The following is a 12,649-nucleotide window of genomic DNA, read 5'->3' as shown; positions in this document are numbered from 1 at the left end:
AAAGTGGAATACTTCACAATCATCAGATAGTGGCATTATCTTCATCTCTCTCCAGAAAGTCTATTTTCTCTAAAAACTCCATGCTCTCCAGCTAAACACTGCTCCTTTTTTGAAGTGCTCACTACCTTTTATTTTACTTAAAATGTAGCTGGTAAACACTAGTAAGTAATCTCTTCTTGGGGCCAATCATCCACTATGTGAATGGCCTAAGCTTCCACTGCAGTCAATGGGAGTTGAAGGTGCTCAGAACCTAACCGTACCTACTCAGCAACAGCTTCCAAGACTGGGTGACGAAAGTGTGCCTAACTCACATGGATCATCTTGGGCTAGACGGAATCCCTTCCTCATGCTGGTGAGCCATTTTTGCAGTCTCATTGGTGGCAACACTCATCATCATGAGTAAGGCGTTCACAATCTGTTCCAAGGAGAGTTATTGGGCAAAACAGACTCTTTGGTATCAGGTGACTTTAATTTCAGTTTTTAAATATATATTCAGTTCAGCTACCACTTTCACATTAATGGAAATGATTTTATCATATCAACATTTTATACTATGTAGATGGGAAAAAGTTGGTGAGATCCTCTGTTCACTGGTAAAGCCAGCTCAATGACCTCTTTGCAGCAGAAATGCAAAGGGGGCTTACCAGACACAGTAATTGGGCCCAATACTTGTCTATGTCCTTTAAAAATAAAAAGCACTATACAAATGTAAGCATTAATTGTAGAGCACATTAGGTGTAAAGAGAAGTTAAAAAAACAATTTAGCAGGCATTTTGCACCTCCAGTCATCATTTATTTAGTAACTGAATATTAATTAGTTCTTCACACTCTGTGCCCAGGTTTACTATTATTTTAGATATTAATCTTCGCTCACATTTAGCTGCTGGGTATATCTGCATGAATAGAGAACTCCACTTTCTAAGAGGTTCACATGCTCCCTTTTGTATTACTCTTTTTAAGAACATTCTTCCCTGGCATCACAATTAGTTGCTATGGAGATGATTTTGATAGCACTTACAAACAGCAAGAGCAGATTCACTTCAGAGTAACAAAGATATTGTTTCATAAAACATTCTTATTAATAAATAATAGGGAAGAGAAGGCATAACATAATGAACATGTACACACACATATATTCACCCAGTATCTGCTCCCTGTACTGATACTTTTCTCAGATTTCTGTTTGGTGAAAAGAGCCTCTGATATTTATTTGCTGAGAGACATGCTGAGCTGTGTGTGTTTGTATATGCTGAGATTATATAATTTTTCTAACATTGCAAAGAAGCACTAATGGCGGTTTTCACCAAATGGAAATCTGAGAAAAGCCTTGGTACAGATGATTGGTGCAGTGAGATGCAACATGCTGAACATTACCTTGGAGTTGCTGAGCTGCCAATGAAGGTCAGCATGCTGCAGGATCAGGCCTTTGAATATTACATATTAGTATAGGGGAGAAAATAGTGACGTCCAAAGTTAAGGTTGCCTGACGCTTTCCTTTATAAGACCCTGTTTAGAGTTGCTTATAACTTTACCAAACTTTAACTGTTTGAGCTGATATTTTCCATGAAAGGTGTCTGCTTCAGGCTGAATGTTCTTATTAAGTGTCAGCTAAAACAGTTTATTCAATTCTGAGAACAAGGTTACAAAAAACTACATTGTTTTGCCCATATTAAAGAACTTTGTACAACTGTGTTGTTGACAAGCTCTGGTGTTTCCACGCTTTGCAGCACAAACTTCAAATTCAGAGATGGTGGGTGGTAATGGTGGGACTGATGTCAGGGATGTGCCTTTTGCCATACCCATAAAAATCTGTCATAATTTGGCCAAGTTAATTGCTTTTTTCAAAATGGTAGTTCACATGCGTTCAGTAGAGACTTGACAGCTAAATTCTCCGAAGAGTGTACACTAAGCATGCTCCATCCCCACAGGGCGACAGTTTGCTCCATCTCAGGGTTGCAGTTGCCAAGCAGAACTTTCCCTGCCATTACTCCTCCTGTCTTCTGGGGGCTGCTGTGTTGCCAGGTACTGAGAATAAGGAGAATGGTTTCTCCTGTTCTCTCAGTGCTCTCCCTGATGAGGACAAGATAACATGGAAAGAAGGATGAGGCAGCCTGTCTTGAATGCAGAGTGCTGAGGAATGGGGTGGGAGAGATGCAGGGCATGTGTTGGGGGATAGGAACAAGAGTTCAGGGGACAGGGGAGTTAGCAGGAGCCAGAAGGTTGGAGTAGGGATAGGGGCAGGAAGATAAGGGGACAAATGACTGTGTGGGTTTCTCGGGGGGGAATGTAGGAAGGAGTAGAGGGAAAGGGGAGGATAGGAGCAAACTGGGGTTAAGTCAGGAACCATGGAGAAAGGAAAACATGGCAGACTAAGTAGCGGGAGCCCAGGGAAGTGACACAAGAATCCAGGGGGATAGCAGCAGGAGAAGGGACAAGAGCAGGAGTTGAGGAGGTGGGGAGAGGAGACGCTGAGGCATGCAGGAGCAGAAATGACTAATTACTAGAGTCCATTGCTCTACAGAACATGAAAATTAACTAAAGTAAACAAGACTTTGGTTTCTGTTACTGGACCTATCAATTAATTCAGCCTCCCAGGGTTGGATCGTTGGCTTGACTAGATTGTCTGGCAGCATAAAATCAGACTAAAGGCAGCTGAAGTGGCTAGCTGAGAATTTTCTTTGCATTGGGGACTCTTTCAAATGTACACAACTTGTATAGCCAGCTCTTCATCCTTGCTTTTTCATCCCTCGGCCCAAGAGCTGCGGCCAGTGATTCCTCCCTGCCTGAATATTCCTTTGGCAGTATTCACAGCTAGTAATATTTTAAGTAGCCTTGAGGCTGTTTAAAGTTATTTCTTGAGACCATATTGGTCCACAGCAAACTATGCTGATTGTCAAATAGTATACGAAGAATCCAGTCTTCTGATTATATCTATCTGTAGTGTATTTTTGTTTGCACTGGTCCGTCATGTTATCTGAATGCACAACTGTTTCCTGTATTTCTCCCTTTTTCTCATATCTATTTATATAATAAAAATATACTGTAAAATGAGTTATTTTTTACCACCAAGAGTAATTATTCTGTGCTGACAAAGTTAAGGTCAGAGGCGGCTGTTCTAACTAGGAGTTTAATTTGAGTAAAGAATGCAGCATTAGAGCACTCAAGATAAAAATGAAAAGAATTGCATTTAGTGAGTCATACACACAGGGATAGTTGGGAAGTGAGAGTCTGAAATATGAAATGAGCCTTCTGTGCCTTCAGGTTGGAGCTGATTAGGACTATAGTTAGGAAATAACTGTACTGGTATGAATAATACCTTGCATAAACTCCAGCTGTTCACCATCCTGACACCTTGCCTGTGTGGACATACTCATCCCCTATTTCATTTCAGAGCTAATTTGCCATCAGACTACAACTACTGCTTCATGCCAAATAAAATAGCATTTTTACGGTAGGTCTCAAAACATCTGTGATTTGACACCCAGGAACTAGAGAGGAGGTGATCAGACTACAGAAGGGATTTACTCATGATTGAAAGTGCAGTCTTTTATGGTGGTAAAAACTAACTTTAGGAAATAAAGGCAATTTTGACTATCCTGGATATAATATTTTAATCTAATTTGCATAACCTGCCTAAAAGATTATACCACACTAGATTAAAAAGAAAAAAAATGGTCTAAATAACAAAATGTTTAATTATGTAGTGCCTTTTATCTCAAAACCTCAACACATATTATATTTACACAGGCTAATATTAGCTGGATACTCATTGTAGGTCTGGGCTGAGAAAATGGGCCTACCTCTGTAGTGGTGCTGTGGCAACTCCTGTCTTGGTCTAAGGGTTTCTCTTGGTTAATCCTGCTGCGTGTAAAGGAAGCCAGAATTGGCTAGTTGTTGGCAGAGCACCACACACAAAAGACAGAGTCTTCTTGCTCTGCTCCCATCACTGAAAACATCCCATCCTACCATCTTCCATTCTTTGTCTTGTTAAGATTTTGAGACACTCTAAATGCTGCATCTTTATCTTGGACAAAACCACCAGTGCAGGGCAAACCTGCCTCAGTGTAGCAGTTGGGAAAGTCTAGATCTATGTTTGGGAAAATAATATTCACACATTTTAACACCAGAAGTGAACATTAGATCATCTAGTCTGACTTCCTATATAATACAGGTCATAGAATTTAATCCAGTCACTCCTATACTGAGTCCAATAACTTGTGTTTGAGTAAACCATATTTTCCAGAAAGGCATCTGGTCTTAATCTGAAGACTTCAAGAGATGGAGAATCCAGTTAATCCCCTCACTTTTAAATGTGTGTCTTATTTCTAATTGGAATCAGTCTTGCTTTTACTTCCAGCCATTGTTTCCTATTACACTTTTCACTAAACAGCCCTTTGGTACCTGATATTTTCTTCATAATGTACTTATATATCATAATCAAGACACTTCTTGATCTTCTTTTTGATAGACTAAGCAGATTGAACTCTTACATCTTTCACTCTATGGCTTTTTTTTTTTCTTCCAGCCCTAGAATAATTTTTGGAGCCACATATATTTATATTGACTTAATATCCTTTTAATGGGGCTCAATATTACTCTTCTAGGTATTTCATGGAGATATACCTATCTCATAGAACTGGAAGGGACCCCGAAAGGTCATCGAGTCCAGCCCCCTGCCTTCACTAGCAGGACCAAGTACTGATTTTGCCCCAGATCCCTAAGTGGCCCCCTCAAGGATTGAACCAATGCTCAAACCACTGAGCTATCCCTCCCCCCTTCATTGTCATAATGAACAACTCATTCTAATTTAACTGGAATTTGTTTGATAAATGATGCAGTTTGGACCTACTATATGACATCTGTATTGCATGTTAAAATCTAATATGCCAAATTGAAATCCTTTAGTATGAATAGTCTTTATAAAGTGATGCAGATTTTTCAGGGTATTTAGAAGACTTAGCACAGAGTTCATATTTATTTCGATGTATACTATTGCCTTGATGAAATATTCACATAAACTTTTGAAATAATGATTTTATTCTAAAAACTTGAAATTAGAATTAATGGGCCACATATTTTAATTGAAGTCAATGGAAGCTGCATTTGATAGTCGCCTAACTTAATTAGGTATATTTTCTACAGAGAAAAAAGAGGATTATAATAACTACATACCTCTTGGTATTATAAGGATTAGTTAGTTGAAGTTTATATAGTACTTTGAATATATTATTCAATATTCTCCTCTAATATTAAGTATTGTAATAGCGGTGCATATTTTGTAGGATCAGGTAGTTCACATCTTCTACTACTTGTACCACTCTATATGTTTGTATGTGATAAGGAAGAAACTAAACTTCCCCACATGAGGAAAATCAATGTCCTGGCCTAAACGAGAAACTTGTGGTGGTAAATGTCTCTAATCACAACCAGTTTGCTAGTTCATTAGAGCTGTAGTCGGAGTTGGGAAAAAATGAGGGGAGAACTAAAGATGACCTGGGACAAATTTAGAATAGGTTCTCCCATTGTGTCATTGGTGTGCCTTGGAATTATAGAAGGGATATTTAGTGGAGAAAGTTGCCAGCATATATCAGGAGAAAAATGCTAATATAGCACTCAAAGCTAAAAAACGATGTATATGCCAGTGATTGAAGTTTTTTAGCCTAACACACTGAAAACATTTTTAAGGGACAACTCATTCGAAGAGAGACGTAGCTAGGTAAGTCTGATATGATCACTGAGATGTAGAATTTCCTGCTATAAAAATATCAGTCAAATAAGTTAAAGTGAGAGGCTTTAAATGTGCATTTTCAAATACATGATTTTGGTAATACTGGCAAATAAATAAATCCTCAGACACTGGGGAGGAAAGACTGTCAAATTACTATCCATGCTTAGGTGAAATGAATAAGGCTGTATCTTTGTCACAGCTGTCATGGAAGTCAAGACATTTGTGGATTTTCAAAAGTTATTCATTGCGTTTGACATTTTGGGACTTTTGTGTTCAAGTGAGTGCGAGGACTGATTTTAGTTACAGCAAAAAAAAAATTCCTTAGGGGCTGCAAAGCTGCACCCTGAGCTCCATGGGTAATAGAAAACATGAGTTCAGAAACAACTGGTAGAGACACAAGGGATCAAAGCATTGGGCTCTAGCAGCTCTAATTCCCAAAGCATAAAAGTTGTCCCTTCCCTGAGATAAACTGAAAATTTCTATAATTTGGAAAGCCAGTGTGAATAAAAGACAATTTGGCAACTCCAAAATACATCTGACATTTTAGCATATATTTTCCATGATTTTCTCTCAGAAATCCTACAAGACAAACCTCTATCCCTGATCGATGTACCATTTGCTAGGTGCATCAAGACTCCTGTTGAAAGAGTACTTAACAATCCTCCATCTCTACTGAGCAAAGCATTTTACGCATGTTCTTAACAGGAATGAACATAAGCTTGTGCTTAAAGTTAAGCATGAGCAAGTGCTTTTAACGAATCATGGTGTAAAAGATTTTTGTTGTGCCTCCTCTGAAGCATAAAATAACCTGGTTCAGATTCAACCTATTTGATAAATGATTTGTTCTCCTGTGACAACTCCAGAGTGGGACACAGTTCATGAAAAAAATAAGGTTTACATATTTGTGTAAATCAGTGGTATTTATAGTTCTGCAGTAGTTCCCTTTGTGGTGTTAAAACTGCTTTATAAACATTATTTGATTAAATCTCTCAACATTGCTGTAAGATTGGTTAAAATAGGAATAGTGCCACCTATGAGAAATCTGAAGGTCAAAGATGTTAAGTGGCCTGGAGAAAATAATAAAATAAGTCTGTGACAGTTAAGGAACTTTTTCCTAAAAATTGTCATGACCGTCAAAATCCATAGAATATATTTAGAAAAAATATGGTTGGTTTAAATATTTAGAGTGGCTATAAACATAATATTAACAACAATAGGGAAGGAACACAAGACAGATTAGGCAAAGACAAGGTTAAAGAACATTTAGATAAATTAGATGTATTAAAGTCAGCAGGGTCTAATGAAATTTGCCCTAGGGTACTTAAGCTGAAACAATCTCAGAAGCATTAGCAATTATTTTAAACAACTCATTGAGAATGGGTGAAGTCCTATCATCCAATCTAATTTCCTTCTTTTATAGGGTTACCAGCCTAGTGGATAGGAGGAAGTAGTAGACATAGAATCACAGAATCATAGAATTGTAGGAGTGGAAGGGACCTTGACAGGTCATCTAGTCTACTCCCCTGCACTCATGGCAGGGATAAGTATGATCTAGACCATCCCTGACAGGTGTTTGTCTAACCTGCTCTTAAAGACCTCCAATGATGGATATTCCACAACCTTCCTAAGCAATTTATTCCAGTGCTTAACTACCCTGACAGTTAGGAAGTTTTTCCTAAAGTCCAACCTAAACTGCCCTTGCTGCAATTTAAGCCCATTGCTTCTTGTTCTATCCTCAGAGATTGAGAACAATTTCCCCTTCCTCCTTGTAACAGTCTTTTATATACTTGAAAACTGTTATGTCCCCTCTCACTCTTCTCTTCTCCAGACTAAACAAACCCATTTTTTCAATCTTCCTTCATAGGTCATGTTTTCTAGACCTTTAATCATTTTTGTTGCTCTTCTCTGGACTTTCTCCAATCTGTTCACCTTTTTCCTGAAACGTGGCGCCCAGAACTGGAAAAAAACAAACAAACTCCAGTTGAGATCTATTCATCATGGAGTAGAGTGGAAGAATTACTTCTCATGTCTTGCTTACAACATTCCTGCTAATACATTTCAGAATGACGTTTGCTTTTTTTGCAACAGTGTTACACTGTTGACTCATTTTAGCTTGTGATCCACTATGACCCACAGATCACTTTCTGCAGTGCTCCTTCCTACGTAGTCATTTTCCATTTTGTATGTGTGCAACTGATTGTTCTTTCTTAAGTGGAGTACTTTGCATTTGTCTTTATTGAATTTCAACCTATTTTCTTCAGACCATTTCTCCAGTTTGTCTAGATCATTTTGAATTTTGATCCTATCCTCCAGAGCACTTCCAACCCCTCCCAGCTTGGTATCATATGCAAATTTTGTAAGTGTACTCTCTAAGCCATTATTTCAATTACTGATGAAGATATTGAACAGATCTGGACCCAGAACTGATCCCTGTGGGACCCCATTCAATATGCCCTTCCAGCTTGACTATGAACCACTGATAACTACTCTCTGGGAATGGTTTTCCAACCAGTTATGCACCCACCTTATAGTAGCTCCATCTGGGTGCCACATTTTAGGAAAGATGTGAACAAATTGGAGATAGTCCAGAGGAGAGCAACAAAAATGATAAGTTTAGATAACATGACCTATGCGGAAAGGTTAAAAAACTGGGCACGTTTAGTCTTGAGAAAGGAAGAATGAGGAGGGACTTGATAACTCTTCAAATATGCTAAGGGCTGTTTAAAGAGGATGGCGGTCAATTGTTCTCCATGTTCACTGAAGGTAGGACAAGTAGTGATTGGCTTAATCCACAGCAAGGGAGATTTAGTTTAGATATTAAGAAAAACTTTCTAACTGTAAGGATAGTTAAACACTGGAATAGGTTACCAAGGGAGGTTGTGGAATCCCTGTCACTGGAGGTTTTTAAGAATAGGTTAGACAAACATCTGCCAGGGATAGTCTAGGTATACTTGGGTCCCCCCTCAACACGCAAGGGATGGATTAGATGACCTCTTGAGGTCCCTGCCAGCCCTACATTTCTATGATTCTCTATACCAATATAAGGGCACAGATGTATAGAAAGATAATGACACTGATTATTATATTTGATCATGACAAGCAATCTACTCTCTTTTTCCCCTTTAATAGAGCACTGGTCTATGGAGACTTCCTTCTTCTCTCATCTTGCCTCTCGTTCGAATCTTAGAATTCCTTTAGGTTTTCCCTTTACATTGTTTGTGCTGATTAACTTTCATGATCATTCCAATATGTATCTAATTAACCCTCCATTTTGCAGTTCTTTATGGATGTCAAGATGAAGGGACTTACCTCCCATATATTAAATGAATGAAGAAGCCTATCCCCCCCCCCCATTTCCATGTGTAAATTATGGAGTAGGTAAGATTTTTGTTTTCCATCCAAGGGAAAATAAATCTCTGTTTGTGGAAATTCCTGCGTATCATCCCATCAAATGATATGCAAAAGGCTTCTTTCCCTATGGAAAGGGCCACACAACTTGCTCATAAACTTGACAGATCCCCAGGTATCCATGGAAGACCAGGGTAACTTTCCTTGGCTCCTGAGAAGAATAGTTGTGTTAGAACCCCCTGGATTCAGCTGCTTCTGTAACCACAAAAAGGTGTAGTGTGGGGGAGTGGTCTGTAGTACAGGTAACAGACTGTGCGGTTGGAGGGGTTTTTTCTCCCAGGCCATCCATTTCTCTCCTTTGCAGTTTATGGAAGGGTGATATATAGTGCTGAGAGGGCGGCTGAGTCCCTCTTCTGTCACAGAAGGAAGGAGATTTTCTCTATGTTGAAAGCCAAGCAAGACAACTTAGGCTAAAGCCTTTAAAAATTCCAGCACGAGCACTGCATTCATGCCTGACATTCCTTCCCCCTCACACAAACTCATTTCTTAAGGAAAACAAATTAATGACAAAAGAAGTACGCAATGTACTATAGAAGGGAAGGGGTTTGGACGTGAGAATAGACAATGTAACTAAGTCATTTTTCTTAGCTGCATCTATTTCAGTTATATCCATGGAGTGTGTCTAGAAGCATGCACTGCTAAAAACAAGCAAGATTTATGATGCTGACAGAAATCCTGAATAACCTCCAAGCTCTACAGAGATCCTCTCTGTGCCCTTGGTAATGTGAAGTTGAAACTGCATAATTTTTAATGTTTTTATATTTAGACATAACAGAGGCAAAATCCATGGTACACACTGTGCAGGACTGGGGGAAAAAAGTGGGGATTAATGGAAGAGTAAGGTGATTTTACTGTTTTTTCACAAATATTTCACCTAAAGAATCTACTCTGGCTCAGTTTCAGACTTCAATAGCTAGCCCAGGCTTGCAGATAACACAGCAGTAATTAAATATTAATGAAGTAGTAAATATATAATGAAGATTTTCTCTCCCTCTTTTCTTCTCCACCACCCACCCACCCGTTTAATTTTAGCTCTAATTCCTGTATTATTATGCAGTAGTTGAAAAAATCTGAGGCAATAACTGGGCAAGGCTATCAGCCCAAATTAAGTTCCCTTGGCATTGTTTCAGTGGCATAAAGAAAAGTTAAAAGTTGCCCTTAGAGAAACCCCCGCTCCTAGGGGAATCCTCTGGTGATACACAGCCAGCATGGCACATACTATACCACCTACTCCTTCCCCCTGCATATAGATGGTGTTGTGAGGCCGGCCAGGAAGTGAGAGGGGTATGGCCAGATCAGCCTGCAGTCTGTTGCTCCTTAGCCAGCCAAATGATTCCTAAGGGATTGTTCCAGTTGGCATACATTAGAGTGGGTGCAGAACTATTCTAACATGGACAGAGAGCTGTTTTAAACCCCAGCTGGCCTCAGGAGCCAGGCAAGAAGAAAGGTGACTTAACAGCACTGAATTTTCTCTTCCTGGAAGCCTAGCTTCTGCCATTCAGGGGAGAAAAGGGGTAAAGAAAACTGTAGCATTTGAAAGATGTTCAAGGGTGACCTCCTAGGAAATAGAGGAAGATAGGGGGAAAGGAGAGATGGTTAATGGGGAAAAGAATGAAAAGAGTAAACAAGTGAGGGAGGGAGTAAGGTAGCAAGGAAGGGAATGGAGGAATACATTTTAAAAAATGTTAAAAGGATCTATGTAATATTTGTCTTTGTTATTTTTAATTAAACTTGTATAATAAAATATTTGGATGAGACATTGTCTTGGTACTGACTTCATGAGCACTATTTGTATGAGAAAAATGACTCATGTACCCACTGCCCAGTGTTTGCCGCACCATGAGGCACTCATAATTAACACTGACTATGCACATTACTGCACAGAGTCCTTAACTTTATTCTAAATATCTGCATTTGACAGAATTCTTGATACTTCCACCAAACTATAACATTTTAATAGAGTGTAACTGGAAACTTTTTCTAACACGGTATTTACAAAGGTTACTATTAAAAAGTCAACATTTCAGATAAGTTTCCACACCATGGAAATATCACTGTTATTGTCCTATCACCGTGCTGTCAAATGATAAATGACTTCTAATAGAAGCCACGTTAAAAAGTTGAGAAATTATCAAATTCCCTTCCACATGTATCAGGGAGGAAAAAAAATAAGGGAAAGTATCATTTCAAATGTATGGAAAGAGAAACATTTTCCTAATCTCTGTTTTGTTTTCTCCAATTTTTACATTGTATTTAATATACATGAAAATTATTACACACCTAGAGAATGTTCAATTTCCATGATGTTTAAAACACAGAATGTCAATATATAGTAAGCCTGAAACGACATTAAATATATAACATGCAATACTGTACATGCAACACGTGATCCCCTTAAAACCTTGCCATTTGCAAAGATAACTGTTTAAACATTATATAGTTGCTCATTCTATGTGTTGAGAATACAACAAATGGAGTAAATTATGGTAAATGACAAGTTTTTAAGAACACTAATGTATATATTTTCAGAGCTCTATCCAGCCCACAAGTACATGGGTGCAACCTTCTGTGGCAATCAATGAGAGTTGCATTCATGTATCTGAGGGCAGAATAAATCCCTATTTTTGTAGTTATTCAGTTTAAACTATATTACAAATGTTATATTGGTTGAGAAGCTATAAAATGCTTTGCCAATGTAAAACATATACTGGATCATGGTGAAAAAGCACTTTCCCATGTGGACGCTAACCCAGTTAAACTCAGTTTACATCCAATCCTGCAGCGCTTTGGAAAAACTTTGCTCATCCTGTACCCACTCATGTCACTAGGAGTTTTGCCATTGACTCCAAAGGGAGAAGGTTCAAACTCTTCTTGGCAGCACGCTGTGCAATTTATCTAGCTATGATGTTTTCCCCCTTGCCTTTCAGCTGCCACCTCCATAACTTTTTACATTGGCTCCTCATACCTTGAGAATTTTGCACATGATCTCATAAACTGAAAACGTTTTTTCAGCTCGTGTCCAATCCCACGTGGTGACCTTGAAAAAACAAAGAAAAATACAATAAATAATGTAATTTTACTTTGTCTTAATGATATAGTTTATAGCCCATTTTGTCCTGTCCCAAAGATCTTCTTTCACTGATACACTGCATATGCACAGAAGAGACACACAACATTGCCTTAGAGAACTGTTACCATGGGCCACATTGACACATTTAGCCCTCAGGTAGCAGTGCTGAGGAGGCACACTACTCCACAGGGAGCCCAAAGAGACATTGTACCTCAGGGAAGCACTGTCCCTCCCTGAGTGTCCTGGGGTACAGTGGGGCTGTATTCAGGCAGTATCATCCTTTAGGGTGGTGCAACCAGCTTTCCTGCATGTTCAAGAGTGGGGTTGGGCCAAGCCTCCATCTTCTCCCTGCTGCCTTTGGAGTGTTGTTGGCTGCTGCAGATGCATTGAGGGAGCAGTCCCTGAGCAATCCTGACAGACCTTTGCACAGGACTTGTAAAAAC

General features: G+C 38.9%; 1 protein-coding gene across 1 annotated transcript in view; it reads right to left on the bottom strand.

Annotated features, from left to right (window-relative positions):
* The window catches only part of SNTG1 (syntrophin gamma 1), a 245,729-nt gene that overhangs the window by 55,947 nt on the left and 177,133 nt on the right, over window positions 1-12,649 (bottom strand). The window contains exon 13 of the mRNA XM_026659517.1: window positions 12,102-12,173. Coding sequence (XP_026515302.1) covers window positions 12,102-12,173 — 72 coding nt within the window. The remainder of the gene's footprint in view (window positions 1-12,101; window positions 12,174-12,649) is intronic.

The sequence above is a fragment of the Terrapene carolina genome, unplaced genomic scaffold (genome assembly GCF_002925995.2).
Source record: "Terrapene carolina triunguis isolate 2854851 unplaced genomic scaffold, T_m_triunguis-2.0 Scaffold58, whole genome shotgun sequence".
Taxonomy (NCBI): Eukaryota; Metazoa; Chordata; order Testudines; family Emydidae; genus Terrapene; species Terrapene triunguis.
Note: the sequence above shows the minus strand (reverse complement) of the source record. Positions and strands in the feature narration are given on the sequence as shown.